General features: G+C 38.1%; 1 protein-coding gene across 2 annotated transcripts in view; it reads left to right on the top strand.

Annotated features, from left to right (window-relative positions):
- The window catches only part of kpna5 (karyopherin alpha 5 (importin alpha 6)), a 61,777-nt gene that overhangs the window by 34,390 nt on the left and 14,118 nt on the right, over nt 1-13,269 (top strand). For both annotated transcript variants that reach the window (XM_069886783.1, XM_069886781.1), the window contains exons 8-11: nt 1,610-1,709; nt 2,788-2,951; nt 3,844-3,922; nt 12,658-12,783. In XM_069886783.1, the coding sequence (XP_069742884.1) occupies nt 1,610-1,709; nt 2,788-2,951; nt 3,844-3,922; nt 12,658-12,783 (469 nt within the window). The remainder of the gene's footprint in view (nt 1-1,609; nt 1,710-2,787; nt 2,952-3,843; nt 3,923-12,657; nt 12,784-13,269) is intronic.

Raw genomic sequence — 13,269 nt, 5'->3', positions numbered from 1 at the left:
AAATTTAAGGACAAGGATCTATTTTATATTTGTTTCTTCAGATCAGTGGCTAGATTGATCCTGGAAAGGAGTACACAGGAGGTGTTTGGATACTAAGGGATGAGGCCTTTCCTGGCATTGATAATATAGAAAAGCTGGGAGATGGAGGAGAGTGGAAGGAGTGAGGGAAGGTGGAAGACTGGAGAGAGATTAAAGGAAAATAATGTAAAGGAGGAAAAGAAGTGTGGGAGAGCAGAGGTAGGGACAGTGGTGACCTCAGACGATTCTGTGCTTGGACGTTACTCAATCGGGCGCAAGTCGAGGTTTGGCGGTACAGCCTTGAATTGATGCATTGCACTGCATCCCGGGGAGAATCAAATTAAGTGGATACTGTCCAGAAGCAATGATATATAAAGAGGTTTTTTTTATACTTTTGAGTTTCATGAATGAGGGGAATTGTATAAATCATTGGAGCATCAGCCAAACTATTGCAGCATCTTTTTTTGGTATGAGGAAATGGGAATAGGCAGGTTAATACAATAAAGAAAGTGCATGGCTGAATAACTTCCTTCAGGTCCTGCAGAACTATACAATAGATCAATTTTCCTGTAGTTTAAACTGTATGGGTTTATATGAAAAGTGGCACATTTTGTTATGCTGACCTATTGTGCAGTGGCCTCATTCATCAAAACTGTTTGAAAGTGATCAGGACAAAAAAGTTGTGCTAGGAAGGAATAGAGAGGAATCTGATTTCTCATCTTCTGTCACATCTTTACCAATGTTAAGACTCTTTGCAATATTGAAACTAAGATATGAAGATCATTTGATTATTGAAATAAACAAAGCAATTATTTTGTGCCAAAATGCATTTCTAAAGAGCAAACCCTTTATTTCTACAGACCACATGAAATGTATTGTCTTACTCTGTTCTCATCCCATTTAAAGTGGGAATGGATGCAGGAGAGACATTCTGCATTTAAACTCATTTGCTTGACAGTTGAAGTTGAATACAGAACATGCCCTTCACACAACCACCTCTCTATCCTATGTTGTGTAATGGTCAATTGATTTCTAGATAATGTGGGCTCTTCAACCAAAATTGGTCAAGTGTCTTTCTATTCCTATCTTAAAAGTTTTTTAGATCATAACCTATTTTGGATAATTTTTGTGAAAATCTATCAGATCCAGTATCCTCAATACCAATGTATTAAATGTTATTTATGTTGCATTTTTATACTGTAGTTATGGTAGGCTCTGAAAGAAAATGAAAGCTCTTGTTGGAACTTGGAGAGTTGTCTCCTTGTATTGGTAGAAATTTTTTTTGCATTGTATAGATTGAATTAATCCAAGTGCTGAAGCTGGTGTTATGGTTTCAAGTGGCCTAAAGCTATGAAAGCTTATATCACAACATCGATATTGCACACTTTTTGATGAACGTCAAATCTTTCTAAATGAATTATTGCACTGTGTAATTTTTTTGAATAATCAATGCAACTAACAGATTAGAGATGTTACCCATTGGCTGACAGTGAGGCTACTTTGATTAAATAAATTGCTGTTGCTCCTACATAATGGAATGATTTGAAAAGGTTTTTTTTTCTGTATACTTCAAATTAGTTTTTACCTGCAGGTTGTTGACCAAGTCCAACCGACTTACTACAACAAGGAATGCTGTGTGGGCTTTGTCAAACTTGTGCAGGGGCAAGAATCCACCTCCTGATTTTGAAAAGGTATACTTTGTTTCATAAACTATGGCATGGCATTTATCCATGAAGCTTGTAACCTATTCCTGCATAACAGAAAGCATTTTTGAGATTTCCATGCTAATGCAGATTTCCAAAGTCATTCACATGAATGCAAAGTTTCTACCAGGAATGTGCTGTGGCATGAGGGAGGTAGTGAAACAGCAGAAAGTTTTTTATTTTTCCAACATTCGAGCTGAAGCTACCTATGCCAGACTAGATATGATGTAATTGCAACATTTTCATTTGTGTCAGTAGACAGTCTCACAGGTAAATTTGAAGGATGCTGGAAATCTTAAAATATAAACAGAAAATGTAGGAAAAACTGCAGGATCTGTCAAGAGAATTACAGTTAATGTTTCATGTTCAGGACTCTTGCTATTGAGTACATACTTAGCTTGAGAGTTTGTTAATCTCAGAGCATTGCAAAGATTTTTCAGAGTGGCTGCCCGTAAACTTTGGGTTACCGTAAAGAGGTTCACTGGGATACAGATTACTTGACTTCCAGAAATCTAACTACATATTCTTTACATACAAATGAAAATCAGTGGTGTTAGGATGGTCCGTTAAAGAGCCATACAGCACAGTAAAGGTCCATCAGCTAAACTCATCCATGCTGACCAAGATTCTGGAATTGTCTGATTTATCTCTGTTTGACCTATATTCCTCTTCAGTTTTCCTAACCATATTTGTCTCCAAACGTCTTAAATGTAGAAATTATAGCAAGTGTGTGCAGAGCAATATGATGGGGATAGCTAAAGAAATGACTTGTGGAGAAATTTGCTTTGAGACAGTTGTCATGAACAGTATCTTTCATAACCTGAAGTCTGTCTGTACATTTTCACTCACAATTTGAAAATGGAAGGAAAAGGTTCTCTAAAAATAAATCAACCTGGAAGATTACAGACCAAGCCTTCATTGCACTGCTCATAGATAAGAATCCAAACTGGTTCAATGAATCTCAATATTTTCAATGGTCTTTAAGGCCTATGTAAAATGATTCCATATATTGTTTGTTACTTAATGAGTACATCTCTCATTGATCATTTGTGTTGCCCTGTTTTAGGTATCGCCCTGTTTGAATGTATTATCAAGACTGTTATTTAGCAGTGATCCTGATGTTTTGGCTGATGCCTGCTGGGCTCTTTCCTATCTTTCTGATGGACCCAATGAGAAAATACAGATCGTTATTGATTCAGGAGTTTGTAGGCGATTAGTCGAGCTTTTAATGTAAGCAGCTGAATTTTCCTTCTTGCATTATCTTTTCTCAAGTGATGTTGACATTTTTTATTGCATTTTTTAATCTAAAAATGTGCTTATATCCAAATCAAGTAAGATGCAGTTGCCACTAAAAAGTAATTTGAAGAATGTGCTCCTTTCCACGTTCCTCCTTTCCATTTCAACTCAAACTCGTCAAATTCAATGACGCAGGATTGTGTGAATTTGTGGCAAAATACATTTGAGGAACTCTGTATCAAACAGCATCTGCAGAGGGGGAAATGTTAATCTTTTGTATTGAGACTGCATTAGGATTGAGAGCGTTTATATAAAAAAAAAATTATAAAGATGAAGTGCAGGAAGAGGGATGAAGGATAACTGACTAATGGGAGCATGAGAAATGGTTGGGAGACTGTCAGCTGAGTGACAATAGAAGCAGGTGAGGAAAAAGGCCTCTTTTTTAATCTGCTGACATTTGTTCCTTCTCTGCTAACTCTACCCTCCTCCACCTAGCTTCATCTGATGTCATTCTTCATCCATCCGTCTTCTCATTCCAGGGTCTTGAGTTGAAACATAGACAAATCTTTACATTCTGCTTCCCCCATGAAATCCACTTGACGTGTTGAGTTCCTCCAGCAGTCATTTCTGTAAAATTTAATTGTTATATGTAGTTAATTGTAATCTTGAATTCTTTGGTGATGATATCTTGAAGTAGGAATCCTTGACAGGACCCAAATTTTTGGTTGATCTTGTTGTATAGTTTGATATAAATATTCATGGGGTTGCCTTTTATTTGGCATTGGAAGGTTTTAATAATCAAATCTGTATAACACTTTTAATTGCATTGTAATTTTATATGTGGAGATGAATATTGTTTAACTGTGTGCTGCATTTCTTTTTGTAGGCATAATGATTACAAGGTGGTGTCACCTGCACTTAGAGCTGTAGGAAACATAGTAACTGGAGATGATATCCAGACACAGGTGAGAGCAAGATCTATACTCTAGTTGGGCATTACTTCTACAGCTGTTACTGTTATTTGTAAATAATTTGTGCAAAGGGAAAAAGTAAAAGTGAAAATAAAGTTGTGTGGGGGAGAAAAGAACAACATGTTGTATCTTCACTGATGCTTAAAAATGACAGTGCATGTTGACATGATAGTAAAATATGATATTTGTTGAATGAAATAATAGAGTGCAACTTGATATTTTGTCCTATTCTGAGCACTACATTTTGAAACAGTGTGATTCTCCTCGAGAGAGTCAGGAGAAAATTGCTAATATAGCTCCAAAGCTATATTTTTGATAAATCTGAAGTAAAGAAGAGGAGCTTGATGGTAGTGTGGAAGATTGTCACATTTGATGTGATTAATGGTAATTTTATAAGGCTAATATTAACAAATGTTTTGAATGCCAGTTTACACATTTTGATACAATTCTTTTGATCAGTGTTAAAGCACCAAGTATTCAATGTTTCTGGCGCAGTTCTGATAACACATGATTACAACCACCATGACCTGTTTTCTCATGTATATGTCGAACAATCAAATCAGATTTATGAAATTCCTTGGCCAATATAACTGGATGTTTCACTTCTGGCATTATTGCTTTTTACAATCTTTCTCCTACTCTCAATGCATCATTTACAAGAATAGGATTCAATTTGTAAACACAACTTGTTTTTGTAACGTTCACATTCTTCTTCAATTTTGATATCTCGTTATCAAACGCCTCTTTTTGGCAAAAACGAATTATCTCCAATTCAGCATTCGTCAACTCATCAACTGTTAGGTTTCAAATCTTTCTTGATACAATTTAAAAGCATAGTTTTTAACCTAAGAATCCATGCTATAGCCTCTTTCAAACAAAACCATGAAGAGTAATAGCACATTAATTGAGTGATTGGATAATTCTCATTAGATATTTGAATAGTATTAGCATTTTGGATTTCCGGATCCTCCATTGAAATTCCTTTTAACTCTTATGGATTTTGAGGCCACTCTTGAAGCCACTCTTGAGATCACAAAAGAAATTAAGGACTGATACCCATGTGTGGTTCTTTTCAGAAAAGATTGAATTTTTGATTCTCACGAAGCCATATCAGATGGATTATCCACTGTTTTAACACATCTCCATTGATTAGTATGCAAAACCTTTTTGATTTCATAACTTAGACACAATGGTACAAAACCCTGTAGAAATCAAAACTTTCAAGCGGGGAAAATGTCACAAATGAAAGTTACGGATTTTTTTCTGCAGATACTGGACATGATCTGGAATTTGCTGCTGGTTAGGATGGTGCAGCAGTCAGACATGGCTTTCATGTGGGAACTGGATGAATAGTTGAATGAAAATTATTTCCATAATCATTAAGAAATGGTGTGCTGAATATATTGTTCGACAAAGGGCAAGAGTGCAGGAATTTGTGACAAAAGTTTTTTTTTCTGTAGTGCTCTGTGATTATAGTTACATGTAGTTCATGTAACTGCAACAGGCAAGCACTTGTGTATTACTCATATCGGTTAAGTGTACCTTCTTGGCCTTGTCCCCAAAATTACAAATGTCTCATTATTTATTTCAATTCTAATTACTGGAGAATTTGGCCACAATAGCAATGGGATTGAATTACTGGGTCTAGATAGGGGAGTTTAAATCCCACCAACAAGGAACTGAAATTCAAAAATTAAATCTTTAAAAGTTCTGACAAAAAGATTATCACAAAATCTTATCTATTTCACTAATATTATTAAGGGAAGAAAATTTGTCATCTTACTTGATTTGGTATGTATGCTGTACTTTGATATCTTAATTCATGATTAATAGGAATTGACAATAAGCATTGTCAATTCCAGTGACAAGTGTCTTTTCAGAAAGAGTTCATTAAAAATATGATCTAGGCTAATACTTGTACATTAAAAACCCTGGTATTGGGATTGGTAGATGCCAGATAAGTGTATTTTCTGGTTGCCTGAGACTTAGTCTTACATTGCCTAACTAAACTCTACATTAAGTACCAACAATTTAAAAGACAAAATGTGATATTGTACTTGCACTGAACAAACGTCACTTGCGTGAATATATAAACCTTAAAGCATTTTACTTTATATTCAGTCACATTCTTTGAAACCATTTAACCGACACTGCATCTGCAGGTTCCTTCCCCTCCCCCACCCCCACCCCCCCGACTTTCATGGAGCTGCCCAAAAGACGAACAGTAACATAGATAATTCCCCCTCTTCCCCAAGTTTACAGATCCAACTTCAGACTTGTGCAACTCTTATTAAGCAAGGATAAGGAGACACTTTAAGAGAGTTGCCCCATCGTCAAATAGCATCAACCAGCTCTTTATCCTGGGCCATTCCATTTTATTCAAGCGCAACTTTGTTCAATCAGCTGCTGTGAGCAAAGCAAGACCAAGGCACTCCACTGGCTGAATATTTGCTCCTATCTTCATCAAAGGTTTATGTGTTACTTCGGAAAATATTTAGTTTTACAATTTTTAACTTTTATTTATTTTTATTTATTTTTTTTGCCAGCTACTTGTGACCTGCTTGAATTCATGAGCATTGGTTTTATTGTATCTGTTTGGGGGAAATTCTGCAATACTTTGCTTAATTTGGAGTAAGCTAAGGTTCCATGTACCTATTCTGTTATGGGGTATTACAACAATCCCCGGAATAGACCACTTTGTCCTTGTGTCCCATCTTGAGTCAACAAAGAAGGGATAGTGGGGAAAAAAGGAACTGTGGAAGGAGGGCATAAGGGACCCAGTGGGCTGAGTGCATTATGGGCAGAGGGAAGCAGGATGGGGGTAGGGGATAAACTGGGAAGGAGGGCATTTGGAAATGATCTGGAAGGAGAACTAGGAGTGGGTTACCTTAAATTGGAGAATTTACAGTACTGCTATATGTGGTAGACCACCGAGACAGATTGGGATGCTTTACGGGTGGCAGACTTCTTGGAGGGGGAGCATCCACTCCCTGATCTTTGGCATAGCTATGGACGAAGATAAAAGCAGACAAAATGAGAGTGTTCAATTGGGAAATGGCTAATTATGATGAGATGAGGCAAGAACTAGTGAGACTGAATTGGAAGCATGATAATTGGAGAAAGCATAGAACTAAGGTGAAGGAAGTTTAGTGACAACTTAAACTGAGTTCACGTAGGTTTGTCCCTTTGGAACAAGGAAAAGATGGTAGGAAAAGGGAACAGTGGTTGACAGAACAGACGAGGCAGCTTGTTAAGAGAAAGAAAGAGCGTACATTAGATTTAGAAAGCAAGAAATAAGAATGCCTCATGAGAATTATGTGGTAGCCAGGAAGGAACAAGAAAGGACTTGGGAGAGGTTGAAGAGGCATGAGGAGGCTTTGGCAAGTAGGATTAAGGAGAACACCAAGGCATTCTATGCAAATGTGAAGAACAGAAGGATGACAAGAATGAAAGTGGTCCTCCTGCTTAAGGAGGCAACATGCGCCTGGAAGCGGAGGACGTTTGGGAGGTCCTAAATGAAGACTTTGCTTCAATATTCACAAGAGAATAAGACCTTGAACAGGTTGAGCTTGGAATAGAACAGAATTGTGTGTTGGACTATGTTGAGATTAAGGAAGAGGAAGTGTTGAATCTTCAAAACTGATAAATCCCAGAGGTCGGATGTGATGTACCCCAGGTTGCTGTGGGAAGGGAGGGAAGAGATAGCTGGGCCTTTGGCGATTACAGGGAAGTAACAGAGGATTGGAGAATGGCAAATGTGCTCCCCTTGTGTAAAAAGAAATGTTATGGATAGTGCTGAAGGTTATAAAAAGATGTAAACAGAATGTAGAGTTGGACAAAGCAAAACAGCGGCAGATGGAGTTCAATCTGGATAAGTGTGAGGTGATGAATTTTGGAACGTCAAACCAGAAAGCTGAGTACAGGGTTAATGGTCAAATGCTTAACAGTGTTGAAACAGATTAGGCTAGATTAATATGGGGATTGAGTTCAAAAGTTGAGAGATCATGTTGTAACTCTGGTGAGACCACACTAAGAGTATTCTGGTCACCTCATTATAGGAAGGATGTGGAAGATATGGAGAGGGTGCAGAAGCGATTTTACCAAGATGTTGCCTGCATTGGCAAGGTTAGCAAAGTTGGGACTTTTCTCTTTGGAGCAAAAAAGGATGAGAAAAAACTTTAATTAGAGGTCAATAAGATTCTGAGAGGCATGAGTAAGTTGGACAGCCAGCAGCTTTTTTCCCAGGACAGGGAAAAGCCAGGTGAATCTCTACAAAGTGAAGGGAGGAGTTTAGGGGAGACATCAGAGGTAAGTTTTTGCAGAGTTGTGGGTATCTGGAATGCCTTGCTGGGGATAGTGGTGGAGGCTGAAATGGGCATTTAAGAGACTCTTTGACAGACACATGGATGAAAAACAGAGGGTTTAGTACTTTTTTTGGTAGGAATATATTGTCAGCACAACATTGAAGGCTGTGCTTTAATATTCTATGTTCCTCTAATTTGTATTTTGCTCCTTCCTGGTAGTGAAAGAGGTACAGGGAAGCAGATCTGTGTGGGAATGCAGAGGGAAATTAAAATGACTAGTAACTAGAAGTTCAAGATGGCCATTTTAGACAGAGCACAGGCAATTGGCAAAGTGGCCCTGTCATCTGCACTTGGTCTGCTGAGTGGAAGAAGTGCAAGTGAATCTCTGTCTGACTTGAAGGTCCCTAAATGGAAAACGTGTTGGTTCGGGCATAGCTTTGCCTACAGTTACAGAGAAAATGTCTCAAAATTAGAGCAAAGGGATTTCATACAAAGCTCATTACTACCTCCCCTCTGCCCATCATGCTAATAAGAAGGCAGTGTTCAAATGAATGCACAAGTGATTTGATCCATTTGTATAAAAGTTGGACTCTATCTTTGACTTTCTCAATGGAAGAGCAGGCAATTTATCCCATTGAATCTGTTTTGGCTCAGAGCAATCTCACCTTTCCTGTATCCAATTCCCTTCAAACCCCCGCCCCCAGATTCTTATCATTCACTTTTATCAGGGGCAATTAATGGTTAATTAACAAGTCTGGTATGTGGGAGAAAACTGGAGCAACTAGGGAGACCTTTCACAGTCATGGAACATGTACAATGCCCTAGGTATCAAACCTAGATTGGTCGAACTAGCTGCACTAACTGCAGCACCACTGTGCCATTTTGTTACTGCACTTGGATTTGGAATCTTCTATTGTATTTCTACTTGCAATATATATTTGGATACTTTTTCCTCACTGTTCCTGGCACACACCTTTCATACAGCTCAGAATCTCTTATAATATGTGTTGTCATTGTACCCAATAGCAAGGTGTGGAAATCCCTCAAAAGATTAGTTGCAAATTGCGCTATCTGTCCATTTTGCTGAACTTCTGCATGTTCAGCAATTGTCATGGTTTCACAATCCATTTCTTCTTTATTAAAGATTACATTGATCAAAGACTGCCATGAGCACATTGTTTAAGAATTCAAGTAGAGCAGCGGGTTGATTCAATCCCAAAATTTGGCAAAGTAGAGATGGGAGAGAATGTATCCTTGTCTCCAAAAACCAATGTGTTCGTTGAAACCAAGAAGTCAAGATGGCATTAGAGTTGGGCAAAAATTTGACAAGGAATTAATTTATAGATGAGGATTTTAAAGTTGATCCTTGGGAGTTTTGGATGGGCTAAAGTCACAAGAAGTTGAAGTTAATAGTAGAATTCAGGAGGATAAAGAAAAAACATGTAAAGTGAAATCTGTTGGGACAAAAAAATTGAACATGCTCTTTGGCTGACTGTACTTTTCTATTCTGTTTAACTACATTTGAAATGCAATCAATGGTGTGTAAGCAAATAAAGTGGCCAGTTTAATTCTATATGGGCCCTACATAGCGCAAAATGAAAAAGCCAGTTTTTTAATGGCATTGAGGGAAAATTGGTAAATGCTGCTGGAAGTCTGCCAATCATGGTGCCGTAGATTTCTGTATCCACAAAAGCATACAGCTAAATATTTTGTACAGTGATTGGAAAATAACTTTTATTTCATTGAAGTCCTAAAGTGTGCCTGAAACCTTAATGTGGCTTGAATACAGATGCAGATTAGGAAGTGGGTAAAGCTAGAAAATACATAAACAGGAATAATATGAGATAAGATGAGGCAGGAATGAAGGTAAATGGTGAATTAATTATTGGTCAAACAATGGACCAAGGTTGCAAGTGCTCAATTAACCTAAGTGAATGAATGTTTTATTTGAGTGGCTTTGTTTTGCCACTACTCTACAGCCAAGAATCAATTTCCTACAGTTTCAACGGACCCATGTCAGATTTGTTGACCTGTTTGTGTGTCAGTCTCAGTTGATGTACCAACATGTTGACTGAAGTGAATGCAAGGCAATCCCAATTGCAAATTTCAGCAAGTGAAAATTTGTTGAACCTTGGCACTCAACACAAACATGAAGAACGCCAATTGAGCCATCCCATGACTCCACTTCGTCAAATCTGATCACCTGGCTGTCCTGGTGTGCAAGCAGAGACTGAAGACTAGCATTGGTGGTGAAGATGGTGAAAGTATAGTCGAGGGAAGCAGAGGAGCACCTACAGGTCTGGGTGAAATTCAAGTATTCATCATCAAACCTGAATGAATATGCACTGACTGTCACTGACTTCATCAAGACATGCATGGATGAGTGTGTGCCCAAACAAACATGCCGGTACTTCCCTAACCAAAAGCCAAAAGGTTCGCAACCTGCTGAGGGTGATAGATATATATTAGATATATAACAGTGATATAGATCTCTGCAGGAAGTCCAGGTGCAACTGTGGAAGGCTATCTCAGCGAAAAAGAGACAATTCTGAGGGAAGCTTGAGATTCAGTCAGATATTTTCCAGGGAGTGCAGGCCAATACATCTCACAAGGCAAGGCTGAACATCAGAAATGACTGTGATGTTTCACTACCTTTTATGCTCACTTTGAGAAGGAGAACTCAGCAGTTCCTATGAGAATCCTTGCAGAGCCTGATGACCCAGTGATATCTGTCTCTGAGGCTAACATCAGAACATCATTAAAGAGGGTGAACCCTCACAAGACATCAGTCCTTGATGGCACACCTGGCAGTTTACTGAAAATATGTGCCAACCAAATAGCCGAAGTGTCCACAGACACTTTCAGTCTCTCATTGCTGCAATTAGAGGTTCCCACCTGCTTCAAAATTTGTCTAGTGTCATAATCTCTCCACAGCAGATTCACTATCACTATCACTCAGCTCTGAATCATAAATCAGCTGCTCTTCATTGACTACAGCTCAGCCTCAAACACCATTATTCCCTCAAAGCTCCAAAACTTGGACCTCTGTAATTGGATCATTGGCTTCCTCATTGGAAGACCACAGTCAGTACGAATTGAAAATGTTGTCTCCTCACTGACAATTAACACAGATGCACCTCAAGGATGCCTGATAAGCCCGCTACTCTACTCACTCTACCTCCGTGACTGTGGCTAGGCACAATTCAAATACCATCTACAAGTTTGCTGATGACACCATGGTTGTTGGCAGAATCACAGACAGCAATGAGAAATCATACAGGAGGGAGATCAGCTGGTGTCACAACAATAATCTGCATTCAACATTAGTAAAGCTGAGGAGCTGACTGGACTTCAGGAGGAAATCTGGAGAACATGAACCAATCCTCATTGAGGGGGTCAACAGTGGAGAAGGTCGAGCACTTCAAATTCCTAGATGTCAACATCTTCGAGGATCTGTCCTTGGACCTCAATGTCGATGCAATCACTAAGTTTGCAGTGGGTATACTCTGAGGAATTTGATGAGATTTGGTATGATACCAAAGACTCAAATTACTGCAGGTATACCGTGGAGAACATTCAGTCTGATTTACATTACTGTCTGATATAGCGATGCCAATGCACAGGGAAGGGGAAAAAACTCCAGAGTTGTTATCCCAGCCACCAACATCATGAGCATCAGTCTTCACTCCATTGAGGACATCTACAAGAACATCCTCTATTCTCTAAGATCCCCATCACTCAGGCCATGCCCTCTCACAATGCTGCCATCAAGAGTGCAATACTTTAACCTGAAGACCAGCACAAGGACAACTTCTTCCCCTCTGCCATCAGATTTCTGAATGGACAATGAACTGCAAAGACTACTTCTCTCTTCTATTTTCTTGCACTGTTTATTTATTTTGAAATGTAATAGCAATATTTGCACAGCAATGCTGCTGCAAAACAACAAATTTTGTGACATGTTCATGACATTAAATGTTTTAATGAATGAATTTAATGGAATCCCTTGGTAAATATTAATTTCACTTTGGTAGGACTCATTTTTGCACAAGAATCGGAAGTAACCAAAAATAGGTAACCCAAAAGCAATTTCTAATCCAGCTAACTTACTTACGGGTTATATTGGCATATTTTGCAGTAAATTTGATCTTCAGATCATGACTGGTGCTAAAATTAATGCAATGATGTGCATTTCCTAACTCAGGATCTAGGTTTCCTTATAGGTATTCTTTAAAACTAATTTGTATTCAAGTATAGACATTCTAATCAAAAGCAACATCAGAATAATGTAATATAGCATTATCTGCTCTGTGGGCATAATGTATGGAGAACAAATTACTAATTTTGTATGTATTTTGTTCTAAATGAATGGAGAGGGGGAATTTTACTTGTCTACTTAAATATTTTGCTTATCACTTCACTTAGGTAATTTTGAACTGCTCTGCGTTGCCTTGCCTCCTTCATTTGTTGAGTAGCCCCAAGGAATCTATAAGAAAGGAAGCATGTTGGACAGTTTCAAACATTACTGCAGGAAACAGAGCCCAAATCCAGGTAATTGCTTCCACTTTATTGTACTTTCAAAGGTAATGCAAAATCTGTAAACGTGTTCCCTTAATTTGGAGACATTAAGCTTGACAGCAGAATTTATTTGAAACTTATTCTGTATTGAGTGCAAGAGGTTTCGAGTTAAATTTGTGAACTCTGTGCAAGTGTAATATAATCTCTCCTTTTACTTTAACGTCTATCAAGAGCCAAATGAAACCCACAAGTGAGAACAAATTCATGGATAAAGTATGCTAAAATTGGTCATTTGAATTTTCATGGTAAATTCAAAGTAGTTAGAGGTCAAAACTATGACAAGCATTTCAGTATTTCTCTTAATTTTTATCAATGGAAATTCAGAAATATGACAGGACCTAGATCAGAATTTGCTTCAAGGTTCTTTTTTCAAATATTCTTTTGTTGTCATGTAATATGACAGAACACGAAATTGTCTGCCTTATGGCAGACAGAAGGCAAAAAAAAAATTACCATTGG

The sequence above is a fragment of the Narcine bancroftii genome, chromosome 6, assembly GCF_036971445.1.
Source record: "Narcine bancroftii isolate sNarBan1 chromosome 6, sNarBan1.hap1, whole genome shotgun sequence".
Lineage (NCBI taxonomy): Eukaryota > Metazoa > Chordata > Chondrichthyes > Torpediniformes > Narcinidae > Narcine > Narcine bancroftii.
Note: the sequence above shows the minus strand (reverse complement) of the source record. Positions and strands in the feature narration are given on the sequence as shown.